Source organism: Chelonia mydas, chromosome 2 (genome assembly GCF_015237465.2).
Source record: "Chelonia mydas isolate rCheMyd1 chromosome 2, rCheMyd1.pri.v2, whole genome shotgun sequence".
Classification (NCBI taxonomy): Eukaryota; Metazoa; Chordata; order Testudines; family Cheloniidae; genus Chelonia; species Chelonia mydas.
In genome coordinates, this window is record NC_057850.1 from 142209207 (window position 1) to 142230869 (window position 21663).

At 44.6% G+C, this 21663-nt stretch overlaps 1 protein-coding gene across 8 annotated transcripts in view; it reads left to right on the top strand.

Moving 5' to 3' along the window:
- The window catches only part of NFX1 (nuclear transcription factor, X-box binding 1), a 220057-nt gene that overhangs the window by 151207 nt on the left and 47187 nt on the right, over positions 1-21663 (top strand). For 7 of the 8 annotated variants that reach the window (XM_043540287.1, XM_043540286.1, XM_043540292.1 and 4 more), the window contains 2 exons: positions 3424-3497; positions 21061-21162. In XM_043540287.1, coding sequence (XP_043396222.1) covers positions 3424-3497; positions 21061-21162 — 176 coding nt within the window. The remainder of the gene's footprint in view (positions 1-3423; positions 3498-21060; positions 21163-21663) is intronic. The other variant, XM_043540291.1, reaches the window with a different exon arrangement.

Consider the following 21663-nt stretch of genomic DNA (forward strand, 5'->3'; position numbering starts at 1 on the left):
GGAGCCTATTAAGGGTGGCTGAGATGATTCCCTCAGGAGGAGGGAGTTATCCCACAAACTACTGGATATTCTCCAGAGTGTTGGATGGAGTAAGATGGTGAACCCAGTGAATGAGTCTATCCTAGAGACAGCCCAGGTGGTGTGGCATACTCCAACTATATGTGCACCTACATGTAAGAGGGCAGAGAAAATATATTTGTCCCATCTAATGGAGCAGAGTTCTTCTTTATTCCATCATGCCTCAAACTGCTTGTGGTGCAAGCTGTCACACAAAGGAGTAGACAACAGCAAAGCAGATCTGCCTCTTCAGAAAAGGAGGTGAAATGTCTCGACCTTTTGGAAAGGAGGGAATTTACATCAACTAGCTTGCAATTCCACATAGCCAGTATCCAAGCACGTCTGGAAAAGTATCATTTTGCCAACTATTCCAAGTTTTAGGAGTTTAGAGACAAGTGCTCTGCCTTCCTTGGGGGGGCAATTCCAGGCCCTTTATTGAATAAGGTAGACTGGTGGCTAGATCATCCCTCCAGGCAGCGGTAGACATGACTGATACAGCTTCTAGATCAATGGCTATCAACTTTGTGGTGTGAGGATAAAACTGGCTTCACTCCTCAGGATTCCCCAGAAAAGTCCAGGCCACTGTGGAGGACTTACAGTTGAAGGAGACAACTCATTCAGACAAAAGACTGATGAGTCATTACCCCCATTAAAAGACTTGAAGGTAATCCTCTGTTCCCTGGGTTTATATAGACCAGCTCTCAGAAGGAAATATAGCAAATAATCCTACAAACCTAGACCATCAGCTCAGCCCCTGAACCATTGGAAAGGGTACAAACTGCCACAACAGAAGCAGTATGTGCAAAGACCCAAGCAGAATGCTGTTTCTTCCAGACTCCATCCTCAACTATCAGTCAAGAAATACAGGACCTCCAAAAGCAGCCAACTCACCCAGAGGCCATGTTCTCCCACCCCTGAAATTCGATTTGGTGGCTGACTGGCCCAATTTTTCCATATATGGAAAGCACAGCAGACGGAATGGTCTTCTATGTCATCTGCTTTGATTACACAATGGTTCCTTTCCCCTCCCCCTTCAAAATCCCCTTCCCTCTCCCTTTTCAGGTACCACTCTCATGAGAGAGCACTCTTACAGAAAGTACACTCTCTTCTTCATCAAGGGTCCATAGAGCAGGTGCCACCTCAGCACAAGGGAAACCATTTTTATTCCAAATGTTTCATGATCCCCAAGAAAACAGGAGGATGGAGGCCCAAGTTAGACCTCCATCACTTCAGTTTCTTTGTCTGAACATTAAGATTCAGAATGGTCACTCTGGCATCAATAATCCTGTCTGAACAGAAACAAATGATTCACAACTCTTGACATCAAGGGTGCCTATTTGTATAAAGATGGTCCACCAATAATTGGTGTATTCATCACCAAATTATGCTGTCAGCAGTACACTTTTCTGGAATACACAATACTCTAACAGAAAGCCTTAGCTGTCACTTTTCGACAGAACACAATTGGGAGATTCATGACTCAGTGGTAGGATGCATATTCCAACAATGGGGATCCCCATTTCTAGACCTGTTTGTGTTGCAGGACAATAAACAATGTGCTGCTCAAGGGGGCAAAGGGACAGAATTCCAGAGATGATGCCCTTCTAATCTCATGGTTAGGCAGTCTGATGTACGCCTTTCCCCCATCCCACTCTTACTTCAAATTCTCAGGAAGATCTGAGAGGATGAGGCAATCATCCTCATCACTACCAGGTGGCCAAGACAATTTTGGTTTCCCGTTCTTCAGCTGTCATCCCATCCGCCAGTCAGCGTTCAACCTTTCCGAAATATCCTGAATCAGGACAAGAGCAGACTCAGACATCCAAATCCAGGGACAGCTTCACCTCACAGTGCAGTATTTAGACAGGCATCAAACCTAGAGTAGAAATGTTGGGCAGCTGTTAGTCATTCTTAGTAACTGCTGGAAAGAGTCCACCAGCAAGTGTTTGTTCGTTAAGTGGAAAAGATTCTATGGTTGGGCCCTACACCATCTTATGTCCTAAGGGGAAATGAATATTCCTACTATTTTGGACTGTCTACTGACCGTGAAATCCTCCGGGCTTTCCATTAGTTCGCTATGCATTCATCTGGCAGTGATCAGTTCCTGCCACCCTCCAATCAGCAACTGATCCATCTTCATGCATCCAGTTACTGGTTGCTTTTTGAAAGGTTTACTCAAACCTTTCTGGTGGCCATCACTTCAGCTAGAAAGGTTAGCAAATTGGGGGCCCTCATAGCCAATCCACCTTAGACCATATTCCATAAAGGTAAGGTTTCCATAAGACTCCACCCTAAATTTGTCCCCAGAGTAGTCTCCAATTTCTGCATGAATCAGTCCATTCGCTTACCTGTGTTTGTCCCTAAGCCTCATACCACCAATGAGGAACAGAAACTCCATTCCCTGGATGTGTCTCAGGCATTAGTATTGTATCTTCAAAGAACAAAATCCTTTAGGAGGTCACCCAGGCTCTTTGTTGGCATTGCAGAACACATGAGGAGGCAAGTGATCTCGTTGTAAAGATTAAGTGGATATCGGGGTGTACCTTGCTCTGTTACCAGTTACTGAAAACTCCTCCACTGCACAGAGTGAGGGCCTACTCCACCAGAGCAAATGCTGCTTCAGTAGCTTCATTTAAGGCCGTACTTCTTGTTGACTTACGTAAAGCAGCCACATGAAGTTCTGTTCATACCATCACAGGAGTCTGCACCCTGGTGCACACCACCTCAGCTGTTGCATCCTTTGGGACCATGGTCCTTCGAGCCTCAATACCATCTCACACACCCCTTCTTCTTGAGTACTGTTTGTCAGTCACCCACAGGGAAATACACATAGGGACCAGCACTCAAAGAAAGAATGGTTACCTATCTTCTGTAACCAGAGTTCTTTGCAATATGTGGTCCCTCTCTATATTCCATTACCTGTCCTCCTTCTCCTCTGCTACAAGGCATAGACAATATGTGGTAGAGAAGGAAGTGGAGAGATAGTTGGTCCGTACCGCCTCTTATGCCCTCGGGTCAGAGCATGAGGCAAGCAAGAGTGCAGGCACGGACCAACAGATGCCACTAGCAAGAATCTTCAGTCTTGGTCACTTGGGGCGCATGTGTACCCACAGTGAAGTACACATAGGGACCACACATCTTGAAGAAAAACTCCAGTTACAGAAGGTAAGTAATCTTTGTTTTCTTTCTTTAGCTCATGTCTACCATAGAAACTATATATAGAAATAATTGAACTTTTAGTAAAAAAACAAGTTTTCAATATTAGCATTTTATTAAGTCAGTATAATGTTTTGGAAGACTAGATTTCCAATGTATTTGTTACAAATAAGGAGAAAAAATTGATTTACTGCTTTTATGGCATAACAGGTTGATCTTCAGTGTGAATGTGGCAGAAGAAAGGAGGGTATGATTTGCTCAGAAGCATCTAGTACATATCAAAGGTTTGTACTGGTTATTTTATTATTTGTCCTTTTCTCGACTTACTTTCTTCTACAGTTCATCAAAGTTAGGGTTTTTGAGTTTGACTTTTATATGGTAACCTATTGGATTCACCTGCCCTGTTATATACACTTTCCCCAAATTAAATGAGCTACCCTATAGTTCTTTTTTCCCCTCCCTAGTCTTCTGAACTTATATGCTCACGAGTATATACTGAAAGATATTCCTTCTGTCATTGTTGATTGGAGGTAGAGCAGAACTTTGGTTGCATATCAGGGCTAGGATCTCCCATCCCTGGAACTGTACAGAGTTGTAGTCATCCAGAACTATTTAGATGCAGACTAGAGGTCTTCATTTATAACAATGACCTTGGCTCTAAATTACTTGTAAATTTCTTCATTCTCTTATTTATTTACATTTGGATTACATTGGAAAAAACAGGAGACTGGGGACTTTTTAAATCCAAAGGTACAATTACTGCTGGGCAGCACTCTTTTCTCTTCCTTTCAGAACCATGAGAAGGCCTGAAAAATAAAGGGGTGCAAATTGTGTCTGTGTAGCTTCTTCCCTCACTGCCAGGTCTCAGAGTACCTGAAATGCATGGGGAAGAGATCCCTAAAATGTGTGTGGAAAAGCTAGATGCCTTTGCAGTCTTCAGAAAGAGGAGCATGTAGTTCCCAGTCATCATGTAGATCAAGTCTCCATCAAGCTCTTGGAACAGGCTGCGGGGCCATTCCCTGTACTTCATAATACAGTATGTGTCACACAGACCACCAAAAAGGTGCAAGCGTGTGCCAAACATTGTTTAATTAGTCCCATTAACTTCAATGAAACTACTCATATGCTAAAGATTATGTGTTGAATCAGGTCCCCAGCTTTTTATAATGGATTACTGTCCAGAATGGTGTGTTACATGCCAGGGTCATCTGTCTTAGTGATCGCAGTTGCTTCCTTGAAGGAACACAGGATCATCTCCCACGTGTTTTTAGTTGTGGCATTGGACTGGTAGTTGGAGAGAATATAATATACAAGGAAAAGATTACACATTCCATTCTCACACTGCAAAAACTATCAGCAACTGTTACCTTTATCACCAACACTTTAATAGACAAAATAACCCATACCAAAGTCAGAACAGTGACATTATCAAAGCATGCATCAATTTGATATGAATTGATTATTAGGGACAAGAAACTGCAACTATCTGAATATCTAGTGGTTTGTTATTGAGTGACTCCTATGAAACTGACGAAGGAATACTTTGATGATAATACACACATGCCTTTAACAGGTAAGGAGACATATAATAATACACTCTTCTCATCTGGAAAGAATATAAGAGAAAATTTACTGGTCCAAAGAGATTTATAAATCAATATATGTAAATTGGAAAGACATTTTTTAGCATACTGACAGGGTGTGAAGGGACACGCTCTCACTCTGTTGGAGAGGAGACTAATTAGCTGTTCTGGGCCTGTTCAGCATTAATGAGACAACCTGTAAGATTTGTTCTGCCTGGAAAAGGGGGGAGCTTAAAAACAGAAATCTGCCACAGGAAGAGGCAGTGAATAGGAGGGCTACTGCACCTCAGAGGTTGCTGACAACAGAGACAGGTCAGCCGAGAGGGAGACAGGCCTTACCTCTCCCAAAGCTACATGGACTAGCTACAAAGCAAGATGCCCCAAGAGGAGGAGCAGAGAGATGTGAGGCTGCGTCGCCTGAAGGTCTCTTAGGCCACCTTGCATTCACTAGGCCTTTACATGCCGCAAGCTGCAAAAAAGCAGTTCCAGCTGGCTCCTCTGCCCACGTCCTGGGGGCCCCCTCGACAGGGCACCGACAGACAGTTTCTCTGATTTGTGGTGGGCTAGCGCCATTTCCAATTCACAGCGCTACTCCTTGGCCTCTCATCTTCCCCGAGAGTATTCACAAAGTGCATGGTGCCAGTGGCTGCTTACCTGAGGAGTCAAGGTGTACAGGTTTATCCGTATCGCAACAACTGGCTCATCACGGAAAGTTCTCAGGCCCAGATGAAAAGGAGTCTCAATCTGGTGTGCACCACTCGTCACGATCTGGGTCTATTAATAAACCAAAAGAAATCAATTCTGATCACTGTGCAGTCTATAGAGTTCATAGGAGCAATACTCAACTCTACACAGGCCAGAGCCTTTCTCCTGGAGGCCTGTTTCCAGACTGTGTTCAACCTGGTCTCTCACATGAGGACCCACTGTCTCACTGCCACCCGCATGTGCCTCAAGTTGTACTTACGTGGTATGGTACATGTGGCTTCATTTCAGACTCCTGCAAGCATGGCTGGCGTCGTCAGTCTACATCCCCAACAGACACAATCTGGACTGGTCAGTCATGGTACCGAATCATACCTGGTCATCCCTGGAGTGGTTGTTGGACACCAGCTCGGTGTTAGAGGGAGTTCCCCTCGTGGCCTCATCCCCATCAGTGACTCTGGCCTCCGATGTTTTGGGACTAGATTCGGGAGCTCACCTCAGCAATTTCAGCATGCAGTGTCACTGGTTGCAAGATGATTGCTCTCTCCACATAAATGTCAGAGACCTCAGAGCGGTGCGCTTGGCCTGCCAGGCATTCCTGCCTCACCTGAGGGGAAAGGTGGTCCAAATCCTAACAGACAATATCATTGCAGTGTTTTATATCAACAAGCAAGGCAGAGCCTGTTTGTCAGACTCTTTGCAGAGAAGCAAAGTTGTGGGACTTTTGTGTTCAGGATGCCATTCATCTCGTAGTCTTGCACCTTCCAGGGGCCAGGAACACGTTAGCAGATCACCTCAGCAGGACTTTCTCGTCTTGCTGCGAGTGATCATTCCATCCAGAGGTGGTAAGCGTGATCTTCCAGAGGTGGGACTCACCAGGTGGATTTATTTGCATCCAGGCAAAACAGGAAGTGCATGGCTTCTGCTCAATTCGCAGGATTGACAGAGGCTTCCTGTCTGATGTCATCTTGGTCCTGTGGTCAGGGGCTCTGATGTATGCCTTTCCACCAGTGCCAATAATCCACAGAGTCCTCATGAAGATCAAGCAGGACAAGATTGTAGCCTTTTATTTTATTTAAAGAGAATTTTGTAATGTAGTATTACATCACTGTGGGTTCGGCTCTGGTGGTTAAAGTTTCAAGCTTAAAAGGGTGAAAGTTACCTCTGCTACTTGCTTCAGAGTTAGTCTCTAGGAACACACACAGACCAAGGGTAATGACCCCACGTACATTCACAAGTACAAAGTCTAGTCTGTTTTACAAGTTTTATCAAAATTAGGATCACCCAAGCATATATAAATTCTATTCAGACCTATGCACAAGTTACAAATATAGTTATACTCACATCCTTAACAATAGTGTTAGGGTCTGATGGGTCTTCCATGGCTTGATCATCAGTAGAGAGTGGTTCCTGCTGGAGTGTCCCATAGGGAGCTCAATTTTCCCTTTCTGAGCATTCCCTTTTTATAATGTGATTCTGTCTATACCTACATTCTGCATGTCCATAAAAGTGTCAACTCTCTTTTTTTCTCTTATTGGTCTGTGTAATTTTCTATAGGCTGTGTAAGTTCCCTTTGTTCTCTTTAGCACTGACGCACAACCTGTATCCCGTGGTTAAGACATGTCTGAGACAGATGTGCCTTTTTATGATCTAATATTAATTTGGGTAATTTTGCACAATATTACCCCTTGGTACTTCTTTTCCCATAATCTTAAAGCATTGGGTTATTTCTCGGTCATTGGCTTAAGTCGTCATTTCTTGTCTCCAAGGCCTAAAATAGCTAAGCTAAAGTCTTGTAGGCCTCAGCCTACAGGTTCTTGCGTTTCAGCTTGTCTTCCTCATGTCTAATACTTAGTTCCTCTTAATACTAATCAATCTTACGCTTTTATAATCATACAAATTAACTCTAATTAACATACAATGAATATATGTAATATAACATATTGATTAATTATAACATTACACAATAAATGGATAATAAACTAAAATCATTGGCTATAAGGTGAAGGTAATCCTGATAGCTCTGGCTTGGCCTCTCCAGCACTGGTTTGGCACACTGCTGGAGCTCTTGGTAGCGGCTCCGCTACAACTACCACTCTGGCCAGACTTCCCAGAACCATGGCCGGCTACTGAACCCAAATCTAGTGGCTCCAAACATGATGGCTTGGTTGCTGCATGTTTGACTGCAGAGGAGCAGGCATGCTCTGCCCGCGTTCAACAGGCTTTCTGATGGGTAGCAGAAAGCCCTCCAGCAGCACAACCTACCTGGCCAAATGGAAGCAGTTCGCATGTTGGGCCTTGGACCAAAATCTTCTGCTCAAAAAGGCCTCATTCCAGTCGATCCTGGATTACCTTTTGCACCTCAAGCTCCAGGGCCTGTCTCTTTCATCAGTCAAAGTTCACATGGCACTATTTCAGCCTTCCACCCTCCAGTTCAGGGCAGGTCAGCCTTTGCTCATGATATGACAGTCCAGTTTCTAAAAGGTCTGGAGCGGCTCTACCCTCAAGTCCATGACTCTGTCCCACCTTGGGACCTGAACTTTGTGCTGTCAAGGCTCACGGGTCCTTGCTTTGAGCGATTGGCTTCTTGTTCCCTTCTGCTGCTCTCATGGAAGGTCTCCTTTCTGGTGGCGATAACGTCAGCCCATAGGGTCTCTGAAATTCGAACACTTATCTCAGAGCCACCCTACACAGTGTTCTATTAGGACAAGGTTCAACTGCAGCCACAACCAGCCTTTCTGCTCAAGATTGTTTCACAGTTTCATACTAACCAGGACATATTTTTACCAGTCTTCTTTCCGAAGCCTCATAAGTCAAATGAGGAGCATAGACTACACTCTTTGGAGGTCAGGAGAACACTAACCTTTTAAAATGAAAGGACTAAGTCATTCCATAAGTTAATGCAGCTCTTCATCATGGTGGCAGACAGAATGAAGGGCTTTCGTGTGTCTGCTCAGAATATTTCATCATGGATCACTCGCCTCTTCATAGCAAAACCTGATGCAGGCAAAGTGCCACCGCCGGTGATCATAACCATCCATTCAGCCGGAGTGCAAGCCTCATTGGCAGCCTTCCTCGCCCAACTGCCTATTCAAGACATCTGCACGGCTGCTACTTGGTCATCCATCCATGCGTTCACGTCCCATTACTTGATCACTCAGCCAGGCCTGCAATGATGTTGGCTTCGGTAGAGCAATGTTGCAAGCTGCACAACCTGCACAACGTGAACTTTGAGCCAACCTGCAGGAATGCTGCGTCTGAGTCATCTAGAATGGAATCAACATGAGCAAGCACTCGAAGAAGAAAAAACAGTTACCTACCTTTCGTAACTGTTGTTCTTCGAGATGTGTTGCTCATGTCCTTTCCATTACCCCCCCCCCCCCCGCTACCCCTCTGTCAGAGTTACTGGCAAGAAGAAACTGAGAGGGCATAGGGACAGTGGTGCCCCTTATACCAGTGCATGGATTGGTATAAACTGTTCAGGAAGGACAGGCGGGGGAGAAAAGGTGGAGGAGTTGCACTGTATGTAAGAGGGCCGTATGATTGCTCAGAGCTCCAGTATGAAACTAGAGAAAAGCCTGTTGAGAGTCTTTGGATTAATCTTAGAGGTGAGCGCAACAAGGGTGATGTCGTGGTGGGTGTCTGCTATAGACCATCAGACCAGGAAGATGAGGTAGACGAGGCTTTCTTCGGACAACTAACAGAAGTTTCCAGATCACAGGCTTGGTTCTCATGGGGGACTTCAATCGCCTGACGTCTGCTGGGAGAGCAATACAGCAGTGCCCAGACAATCCAGGAAGTTTTTGGAGGGTGTTGGGGACAACTTCCTGGTGCAAGTGCTGGAGGAACCAACTAGGGGCCATGCTCTTCTTGACCTGCTGCTCACAAACAGGGACGAATTGGTAGGGGAAGTAGAAATGGGTGGCAATCTGAGCTGCAGTGACCATGAGATATTCACGTTCAGGATCCTGACAAAAGGAAGAAAGGAGAGTAGCAGAACATGGACCCTGGACTTCAGAAAAGCAGACTTTGACTCCCTCAGGGAACTGATGGACAGGAACCCCTGGGAGACTAATATGAGGGGGAAAGGAGTCCAGGAGAGCTGATGATATTTTAAAGTCTTATTGAGGGCTCAGGAACAAACCATCCCAATGTGCAGAAAGAATAGCAAATATGGCAGGCTACCAGCTTGGCTTTACAGAGAAATCTTCGGTGAGCTTAGACACAAAAAGGAAACTTACAAGAAGTGGAAACTTGGACAGATGACTAGAGAGCAGTACAAAAATATTGCTCGAGCATGCAGGGATGTAATCAGGAAGGCCAAATCACAACTGGAGTTGCAGCTAGCAAGGGAGGTGAAGGGTAACAAGAAGGGATTCTACAGGTATGTTAGCAACAAGAAGGTCAGAGAAAGTGTGGGACCCTTACTGAATCGGGGGAGACAACCTAGTGACAGATTATGTGGAAAAAGCTGAAGTACTCAATGCTTTCACAGACAAGGTCAGCTCCTAGACTGCTGCACTGGGCAACACAATATGGGAAGGAGCCCTCAGTGGTGAAAGAACAGGTTAAGGACTATTTGGAAAAGCTGGAATTGCAGAATTCCATGCATCCGAGGGTGCTGATGTGATTGCAGAGCCATTGGCCATTATCTCTGAAAACTCGTGGCGATTGGGAGAGGTCCCGGACAATTGGAAAAAGGCAAATACAGTGCCCATCTTTAAAATAAAGGAAGAAGGAGAATCCGGGGAACTACAGCTGGTTAGCCTCACCTCAGTCCCTGGAAAAATCATGGAGCAGGTCCTCAAGGAATCCATTTTGAAGCACTTGTAGAGGAAGGTGATCAGGAACAGTCAACATTCACCAAGGACAAGTCATGCCTGACCAACCTGATTGCTTTCTATGATGAGATAACTGGCTCTGTGGATATGGGAAAAGCGGTGGATGTGATATACCTTAACTTTAGCAACACTTTTGATACAGTCTCCCACAGTATTCTTGCCAGCAAGTTAAAGAATGGACTATAAGATAGATAGAAAGCTGGTTAGATCGTCTGGCACAACAGGTAGTGATCAATGGCTTGATATCTAGTTGGCAGCCGGTATGAAGTGAAGTGCCCCAGCGTTCGGTCCTGGGGCCGTTTTTGTTCAATATCTTCATTAAGGATCTGGATGATGGGATGGATTCACAGATGACACTAAGCTGGGAGGAGAGGTAGATACGCTAGAGGGCCCAGAGTGACCTAGACAAGTTGGAGGATTGGGCCAAAAGAAATCTGATGAGGTTGAACAAGGACAAGTGCAGAGTCCTGTACTTAGGATGAAAGAATCCCATGCACTGCTACAGGTTGGGGACCTTCTGGCTAAGTGGCAGTTCTGCAGAAAAGGACCTGGGGACTACAGTGGTCGAGAAGTTGGATATGAGTCAACAGTGTGCCCTTGTTGCCAAGAAGGCTAATGGGATATTTGGCTGCATTAGTAGGAGCATTGCCAGCAGATCTAGGGAAGTGATTACTCCCCTCTATTCGGCACTGGTGAGGCCATATCTAGAGTATTGCATCCAATTTTGGGGCCCCCACTACAGAGAGGAAGTGGACAAATTGGAGATTGGGGGCTGAGGCACATGATTTATGAGGAGAGGCTGTGGGAACTGGGGTTATTTAGTCTGCAGAAGAGAAGAGTAAGGGGGGATTTTATGGCAGCCTTCAACTACCTGAAGGGGGGTTCAAAAGAGGATGGAGCTCGGCTGTTCTCAGTGGTGGCAGATGACAGAACAAGAAGTAATGGTCTCAAGTTGTAGTGGGGGAGGTTTAGGTTGGATATTAGGAAAACCTGTTTCACTAGGAGGGTGATGAAGCACTGGAATGGGTTACCTAGGAGGTGATGGAATCAACATCCTTAGAGGATTTTAAGGCCCGGCTTGACAAAGCCCTGACTGGGATGATTTAGTTGGGGATTGGTCCTGCTTTGAGCAGGGGGTTGGACTAGATGACCTCCTGAGGTCTCTTCCAACCTTAATCTTATATGATTCTATGAGTATGGGACTCCAGAGGGCACCAGAGCCGGCCCTATGGATACTGCTAAGGCAAAAAATTCTGACAACGGTGCATGTAGGCATGCACAAACCTAGAATGGAATGGACATGAGTAACACATCTCAAAGAGCAACAGTTCTTCTTTGAGTACTTGCTCGTGTCGATTGCAATTAGGTGTGTCCATGCCACGTGCACAGTAGCTGGAAGTGTTTTTCCCTTGCGGTTCCCATTGAGTCGGTTCAGTTCAGGTGCTCCCTGGAGTTATGCCTCCATGGCGCCATATACAGGGTCCTGCCAACTCACTGCCATTTGAGTTCTTTCTTACCACCTTTTTTTTATTGTTTCATGGTGTCTGTGTATATAATGTCTTCTGCAATTTCCACAGTATGCATCCGATGAAGTGAGCTGTGGCTCACGAAAGCTCATGCTCAAATAAATTGGTTAGTCTCTAAGGTGCCACAAGTCCTCCTTTTCTTTTTGCAAATACAGACTAACACGGCTGTTACTCTGAAACCTGTTCTTACCACCTGTTAGCTGGAACACTCATTTTCTCTTGCTTCGGCAAACCTTCTCCGTAGTGGTCTTCAGACTGTGCTCTGTAAATAGTTAAATCAGTTAGTTGTAGTTAGTTTAGTCATTGTATAGTTAGAATCCCAATAAGGAATTGTTCTAGGGGTTACCCCCGTTTTCCCTACTCTCTCCCCGGTATGAGGGTATGCCTCGGTCTCCAGGGTTTAAACCCTGTGCGGCTTGTAACAAGCCTATGCCCAGCAGTGACACTCACTTTTCCTGCTTGAAGTGTCTGGGTAAATCACATCAGAAGGACTGTTGCAAGATCTGTAGGGGATTCCGCCCCAGGACTCAAAAAGAAAGAGACCAACAGTTAAAAATCCTTCTGAGGGGGGCCACCCTCTGTCCCCACTCAGAGCCAAGTTCAGCTGAACTGACGCCTAGTACCTCAACATCTGTGTGCAGTGCTCTGGCATCAATATGGGAAACTTCGGAGCCAAGAAAGGACTCTGATAGAGAAACTCGGCACTGTCAGGGCTCCCTGCACAGGGGCTCCGCACATGGTAGTGCGCGGCACCACTCCACAAGAATAAGAAGCCAGACTCACCCACACTGAGTCTGGGATTGAAAGACTCAAGCACAGTGAGACCTGCATTGGGCCACTCAAGTACTGCACCACCTACCCTGGCACAATTGACTCCTACTCTACCAAGGGGTCACTCGAGTCTGGCTCCGCAGGACTCCCCTCCCCAGGAGAGTCACGGAGAGGCTTTGGAGGCACTCTCCACGCCTGAGACCTTCAAGGCGGAACACAAGTGGAGTTGCGTGTGAGCCTGATAAGATCAACTTTCGACGACCTTGGCCTTCTACTGAATGTGCAGAAATCAACCCTGTTCCGCACTCAGAGGGTAGAGTTCATAAAGGCAGTGTTGGACTCAAGACAGGCGAGTGTGTTCCTACCAGAGTCACGGTTTCAGACCCTTTGCAACATCATACAAGGTATCGGATGATTTTATACCACCACGGCAAGGAATTGCCTGAAGCTCCTCGGCCATATGGCTGCCTGTATTTATGCAGTGAAACATGCCAGACTGAGGCTCTGACCCCTTCAGGCATGGCTAGCATCAGTGTATCGACCAAACCAGGACAGTCTAGACAACGTAGTTACTCTTTCCCAGCTGGTTCTCAAGTCTCTCCTATGGTGGCTCAACTTGCAAGCTGTGTGTGCAGGGATTCACTTCTCCAGATCTCAACCACCTCTTTTCCTGGTCACGGACCCATCAGTGATGGGGTGAGGAGCACATCTGGGGGAGCTCAGGACTCGGCCTCTGGTCCCAAGCAGAGCTCTCACTTCACATCAATGTCAGGTAGCTGAGGGCAGTCCGTCTGGCATGCCAGACCTTCCAAACTCACCTGAGGGGAGATGTGTGTCAGTCATGACAGACAATACAACGGCGATATTTTATATAAACAGACAGGGGGAGCATGCTCCTCTCCCCTGTGCCAGGAAGCTCTCAAACTGTGGGACTTTTGCATAGCCCACTCGATACACTTGGAGGCATCTTATGTCCCTGGAACTCAGAACGAGTTGGCAGATCATCTCAGCAGATCCTTTCACAACCACGAGTGGTCCATCCACCCAGACATCATGAACACCATCTTTCAACAGTGAGGAACTCCCCAGATAAACTTGTTCATGACAAGAAACAACAGGAAGTGTCCACAGTTCTGCTCCTTCCTGAATCACAGCCCGGGCTCGATCGTGGACGTGTTCCTTCTCCCTTGGAAAGACCACCTCCTTTACACACTTCCACCATTCCACTGGTTCACAAGTGCTACTCAAGGTTCGGAGGGATGAAGCCTCTGTGATATTGGTAGCTCCAGGCTGGCCACATCAGCACTGGTACACGTCTCTTCTGGAGCTGTCAGTAGAAACTCCTATGATTAGATGTTTGGCTGCGTGTATGTGTGTGTTCCCTTTGTGTGCTGCCCCAGCCCTGCGCAGACAGCTAGCATGGCAGAGCTCAAGCGAACCACCCAATGATCACAAGATCCGTCAAGGGATGAAGGCACCAAGCCAGATTTATTGTCGACGAAGCATAGTACTAGTATCCCGCAGACTCTACTGAACCACTAATACATGTATGCCTGTAACAATGGACCAGCTCAGTGAACAGCGGGACTTTCCATTCCTCCCTAGGCTAGACAAAGATACTCCCTCTGAGATACATCTTTATACCTTGATACAAGCATGTGAGTACTGCCCCTCTGACGTAGTTACAGTAGTTACTGCCTCCTCATTAGTTATCACTCATCATCTTGTACATGTTGGTTTGATCAAAACATCTGTATTATGTACTGTCATCCTTGATCTTATCTTTTAGGAGGGGTCAGTGTGTTCCTATTATCCTTGAGGAATGTTTTTATACCATCCTTGATATCAGGATGTTCTGGTACCACTTGATATCTGGAAATGTTTGCGTGAGTACTCTGTGACTAGCACTTCTTAGGAGTGTGTATTCCTGTAATATCAGCCCTGTTCTTGCCAGATTCTGTGAGCAGGTCCTGCCTCATACCAGGCCTCTGATACAAGGGCTTATGTCTCATGCTCTCTTCCTACTACAACTCCGATCACTCTGCCACTGCTCCCGGACCTGATAACCCAGGACCACAGCCGTCCTCAGCATTCCAACCTCAGATCTCTCCACCTCGCAGCTTAGAAGCTCCATGGCTAAATCCGATTGAGCTTGCTTGCTCTGATCCAGTTAGGGAGGTCCTCCTTGGCAATAGGAAACTGTCTACTAGGGCTACCTACCTAGCCAAATTGAAGAGATTCACAATTTGTCATCGCAGAGAGACACGTCTCCTATGCCCTCATCAGTACCTCATATCTTGGATTATCTTCTGCAGTTGAAGCAACAGGGGCTCTCTATGTCATCAGTAGAAGTCCACTTGGCTGCCATTTCTGCCTTTCACTCAGGCACATCTGGCCGATAGGCCGTCACCAACCCAATAGTTGGACACTTTCTTAAGGGACTTGAAAGGCTATACGACAACCAATCCCAGCCTGGGACCTTAACCTTGTTCTTTCCAGACTAATGGGGCCCCCCTTTGAACCACTAGCAACATGCTCGTTGCGCGCGCGCGCTCTCTCTCTCATAGAAGGTAGCATTTCTGCTGGCAATAACTTCTGCCAGCAGGGTTCCCAAGCTTAAGGTCCTAACATCTGAACCTACTTACTATAAGGACAAGGTTCAGCTTCCTCCTGAAGGTTGTCTCCCAGTTTCATGTTAATCAGGACATTTTTCTTCCAGTTTTTTTTATCCTAAGACACACGCAAATAGCCGGGAGCAAAAACTCCACTCTTTGGATGTTCGCCGGGCGTTAGCTTTCTATATCGAACAGACAAAGCTGTTTTGAAAATCTAAGCAACTACTTGTCGCAGTAGTAGACAGAACAAAGGGGCTCCCAGTCTCTTCTCAAAGAATTTCATCATGAATCACATCCTGTATCTGGACATGCTACAATCTGGCTAAAGTATCTGCCCCATTGCTGACAGTGCACTCCATGAGGGTGCAGGCATCTTCAGCGGCATTCGTCACCCAGGTTCCAACCGAAGAAATTTTCAGGGCTGCAACGTGGTCATCAATCCACACTTTTACCTCTCACTATACCATTACCCAGCAGGCTAGGGACGATGCGGCCTTCGGCAGAGCGGTGCTTCAGTTAGTGAATCCATGAACTCCAACCCCACCGCCAAGTTCCTGCTTGGGTGTCACCTAATTTGAATCAACATGAGCAAGCACTCAAAAAAGAAAAAATGGTTACCTGTCTTTCATAACTATTGTTCTTCGAGATGTATTGCTCATGTCCATTCCAAGACCCACCCACCTACCCCTCTGTCGGAGCAATACCGGCAAGAAGGAATTGAAGGACCCTATATATGGCTCCATGGAGTGCTCTAAGAGCACCTGAACCAACCCTAGGGGAAAAACCTTCCGGCTACTCTGCACACAGCACACACACACCTAATTAGAATGGACATGAGCAACATCTCGAAGAACAATAGTTACGAAAGATAGGTAACCGTTTTTTACAAAAGGTAGATAACCGTTTTTCTGCTTCGCTTCTAATTTGCCTGGAGTATTGAGAACACAGTAGTGACAGTCTCCCTGCTCTCAGTTCATGTGTCCACAGGCACAGCAACACCTGGCATCTGGGAGGAGCAAGTTCATGGAAAGTCCTGCTCAGCTTTATAGCCTTGGGCTGGAGCATGCTCGTGGTAGATGCAATCTTCAGAGAATATAGACTCTGGGAAGTCTCTACTGAGCATATGAAAAGTGCCATTTTCAAATGCTTATAACTTGGTGAAATGTGGGTGGATTTTCATGGTGAAAGCAAAAGGCACATCTTGGGCACCAAGGCAACTCTCTCTGCCAAATTTTAATTCTATGCTCCAATAGATGGAGGCACTGGAATTGCTCAACTAAACAGTTGTAAGAATTTTTTAACATGGACAAAATATTTTTCCCTAAACTGATTCTGAGAAATGACTGAACAGTTTTGGCTGAAATTAAAAAAAAAAAAAAAAAAAAAAGGCAGCAACCTGGGTTACATACCCACTGTGGAAAATTTCAGCCCAAACCGTTAGTTTGACAAAGTTTATAAGCAATTGAATCCAAGGTCTTATGATGGTAAGTGGTGGGTAGCCTTAACTATAGGTGACACTACCAGCTCATTTATAATAAATGCATGACCTCTTAAATGAATATTGTTATACTACTTTAGCTTAAAGCTATATATCTAGGTCTCTCAAATCTGGTATCCATTCTAATGATGAGCTTTTCCGGAGCTACCTGATGGTGGGTTCCAAAATGGGATACTACCATTGACTCTGGACTGAGATCTTTTTATACTGATTTGCTACAGTTGCAGGCTGGAAGTGAAGCAAGATTTATGCAGAGTATCCATGCATGACTAGCCCAGGAGTAAAGAAATTTACCATAGGAGAGGTATGCTAATATTTGACAAATCAGTGACAACTATATTCACTATTCTCTCTTCTGAAGTAAAGATTTTGTCTTGGACAATGACCAGTGCATACTGTAGATAATGCAGCTTTGTGAGGGCAGTACATTTGCTCGCTGTGTCTAGTTTGCTCAAGGTCATGTTCCTGAAGGTATTTAGCAGAGGTGCTAGACTATGCATAGTACTGACCTGTGAATCGGACCTTAGAAGACGGCCATCCAGACAAGGGTAATCACATGTTCCTTTCACTTAAAGGGAGGGATAACATGATCTTTGTGAAATACCTGTACAAGAAGCTGAGTCTTTGTAGTGAAAAAGTTTCCTGCTGTAGCAGAAGATGAAGCGTCTGTGGAAACTCTCTTTCATCATATCTTCAGTAGACCTCCAGGAGGTTTATCTTCACATTCTGAAGTCCTGGGAGAGCAATGCAGTAATGATGGATTTCACTATTTCCATCTGGAATATTAATCCCTTTACATACTTCTTGAGAATTAGAATGGCCTGCATGTGATCTTTTCTCTTTGTTCCACAAAGAATCTTATGCACTTTCCAAAATCTCTCTCTCTACAGAACTGGCTTTGTTGTTGTGATGTGTAGGAGATAGACTGTTTCATCCTTCATCTTCTGATGTGTCAAAGGATTTTGGTGCTGACAATATTGTTTTTGTTTATTTTAACTTTAGGGAAAGAATAAACTTGTTCTGGATTCAGTGAGTGAATTCTATAGAATATCCTTTTTCTGATCTTCTCAAGTATCAGTTTTCTTGAGGTGACTGACTATCAAGAGAGAGTGGTGCTGGGGAAGATCTCCACTGATTTGGGAAATGAAAACTCAAAGTCAAGAGAGGCTTTGGGAGTTGGATGATTTTCCAGAGAAACCCAGCCTTGATTTTCCAACTTTCAGAAATCAGCTTCTTCCTAATGCATAATCGCTACACTAGCTTCTGGAGGAGCAGCAGCAGCTTCAAAAGGAAAAACCTACTGAAGCAAGGTTGTCTGAAGATTCTCTGACTGGAAGGAGAAAGGGTATATTTCCCTTGTTCACAGCCTCAGTGACAGTTTTGTTTATATACTACCCAAAGATTTTACTCATAGAATATGTGGAAGGGTGTCAAAGCCTGCAAGTCCAGTTTCTGCAGGTGGAGCTGCAGTAGCCCCTGGGCAACTACATTAGAATTTTGAACATTCAGTAAATCTTAAGAGTCAGGTGAAGCATAAATCCCAAAAGAAGCAGTTAGAGAAATCCAGTTTCAAGTAGGTATTATTTAGGTTCTCATTTTTTTTCCTGTATGCTCCCACTTGAGAATCACTCTACAAAATAAGAGGTCACAGTCAACACTCCCAGGGCTAAGGCCCCTGTATCCAACTTCTGTCTGATTAATTCTTTTATATGTGGGTTTGGCAGGATGGTATGATTGTGCTCCTTTATGAAGGAGGCTGCATTAGGCTCAACCTTAGACTGGGTGATTAAGTCCTTTTGGTCCTTTGGGTGCAGCAGGATTCCTGAATCTTACTGACATCCTCATAAAACCAGACAGGGAAGAAAGAATTAGACAGCTCTTCTGCAACTCAACAAGAAGTTTTGTTTTCTACAACACACACAAACCTACAAAGTTAGATTCCCATCTGCGCTAAATTCTGAGAGCCAGAGGTATCTTTCTCATTTAAATGTTTCTTCCTTTCTTTAGAAGATATTTCAGGGAAGAACATCTTGTGAGGGGTTTTAAGACTTCAGGGGGAGCCCTAATGGCAAGAGGATAGCCTGATTTACAGATGGTATAGATATTTTGCTGTCCCTTTAAGAACCACTTTCCTTGGCCAGGGGATTTTGAACTCTCAATGATACCTGAGTTACACATATTTTGTCAAACATGATAGTTCTTTGAACTGACCAAGACTTCATTTCCAAGGTCACCATCATCTTTCTCCTATAATAGAAAGTGGTGGTGTCGCTCTGGTAGTCACTAAGGCACGGGTAGTCAATAGGTGGACTGCAGGCAAAATTTGGACCACCAGACACTTTTGAACAGACCCCAAACCTTTTCATTTACTTATCATTGTTAGGGGGGGTTTTATTATTTTCTGTGGAGTCTGGACCTTGACCAAGAAATTTGGACATTGACAAAAAATAATTGACTGCACCTGTTCTAAGGTAATGGAAAAGCATTAAGTTGGATGTGAAAAGGCTGTCAGTGGGGTAAAGGTGTTTGGGTATACGCAAGGCATTCAAAGCTCCTTCCAATACTGCTTTCTCTGTGGAAGGAGCAACAATTTCATGGGTGAGGAGGTCTGTAAGGGCCATTATATGGCCTTCCATCCATACTTTCTCAAAATAGTATAATCAACATCTTTTCCTCTGCTGATGTATTTAGTAGAAGTCTGTTATGGAACATGGTGCTTCCCAGTGTCTTAATTTTTTACGTAATTGAGTTGTATCCTCCCCTCCCTCCCTAAGGATGATTAACTGCTTTCTGCATGCCTCTGTGAAAACTGGCATATGAAGGAAATGAAGAAGGGAAAATTCTCTTATCTGAGTATTTTCTTTCTAGGGCCCTCCATCTCAGATAGTCTGACAGTGGCTCTCCGCTGTGGAGATTGTCTGACATGAAGAGTGGCAAGAGAGAAAATTCTCAAGTAAGACAAAATTCTTCCCTTTCTAATTTATTTTAAAATTGGCATACCATATTAACTTCAATTTTTCTTCAGAAATTCACCTGTTAAGATTCACTATAAACATGAGAAATTTCAGGAAGAAAATCAGTGTTGTTGTTTTTTCTTCACAGAAAGTTAGATATTGGTGGTCAGGGTGATCAAGACTAGGATTAGAATGGAAATTGTCTCGAACTTTTACCTATAGAGTTGATACTGTTTCATTAGTGTTTGTGTAATGCTATTCTTCCTAAAATGTTTCCAAAGTGTGGTGTTGACTGTATTTTCAGGGTTTGTTATTCGCAATTAAAATATAGTGTTATAAGGGTTGAAATGTGACAGTTGTTTTACACTTTTTTTTAACAGGGATATGAAGAATTTTTTTCACAAATGAAACTGTAGGGATATTAGTTAGGCAGATAGAAACATAGAATATCAGGGTTGGAAGGGACCTCAGGAGGTCATCTAGTCCAACCCCCTGCTCAAAGCAGGACGAATCCCCATTTTTTGCCCCCGATCCCTAAATGGCCCCCTCAGGGATTGAACTCACAACCCTGGGTTTAGCAGGCTAATGCTCAAACCACTGAGCTAACCCTCCCCCCAAATGATACTGATATTTGACCAGAAAGTGGGATAACTTCTTTACTCTTCTGAAAACTGCCATGGGGTATTTAAGTGACTCTGGTAAGAGTCTTAGTTTTATATCACGTTTTAAAGTTAACACCTCCAGTAGCATGTATTCAATAGCATGCCATCTGCCGCATCTCCCACACCACTTTCTGAACACCCGGGTTTCCTTTGATATCTTCAATCAAAGCATAAACCAGGCTTCATCCAACTTAGCTTTAGAATGTAATTATGCAACCTTCCCAATTGACACATTACATTTTTACCAAGATGCAACATAAATGTGTTTTGTGTAAAATCTACAAAAATGATGATTTCCCTGACATCTTTCATTCCTCGGCTTTTCTGCATGTATTCCTTCTTTGCGTCTGTCTCTCTTGGTGTTTTCTCTACAAAGGGTAGTTAGGAGTGGAGTCCTGTTCTTGTGTAGCTTAGAGTCTTGCATGTCAGCCACCACTTCCCACTCCCACAAATGCCTCTGACTCTTATGCTGGTGTATGTCCCCTACTATCCCAGCTGGCCACACAGTTTAAAAAGTCTTGCCTTTTCCACACTCCATAACCTTAAAGTAGTGGTATGGAGTACACTGGCAGGCTCCTTGAACTTATTTATTTCTCTGGTGTCTCACCTGGATTATTAGTCTGTAGTTCCATGCTATTTGACAAGTGATCTTTTTGCATACGAATTAAGTAAAATCCAATTTTTTTTTCTTCCAGAATAGCTGCTATATCCATAGCCACTAAACTAACAGACCTGCAACTTGGAGACTCAGTGGAAATTAGTAGGCTGATTACCAAAAAAGAAATGAAGCAAACAAGGTAATCATGAAGAATCAATCATGGGAGGGATTCTAGCAATCTATAAATGTTGAACTGAAATGTGCATGTCCTGATCTACTACTTTCTCTACAGTGGGCTGGTCACCTCCTCCCCATGCTGTGCTGCCCAGTGCAGTAGTCTGGGAACTGACCTTGTTCTTGAAGACAAAGGCAAAAAAAGCATTGAGTACATTAGCTTTTTCTATTTAGAAAAGATGGATGAGCATAAGTCTATGGGGCCAGATGCACTGCATCCAAGGGTGCTAAAGGAGTTGACAGATGTGATTGCAGAGCCATTGGCCATTATCTTTCAAAACTCATGGCAATCGGGGGAGGTCCCGGATGACTGAGAAAAGACTAAAGTAGTGCCCATCTTTAAAAATGGAAGGAGGAGGATCAGGGGAACTACAGGCCAGTCAGCCTTACCTCAGTCCCTGGAAAAATCATGGAGCAGGTCCTCAACGAATCAATTTTGAAGCACTTCAAGGAGAGGAAAGTGATC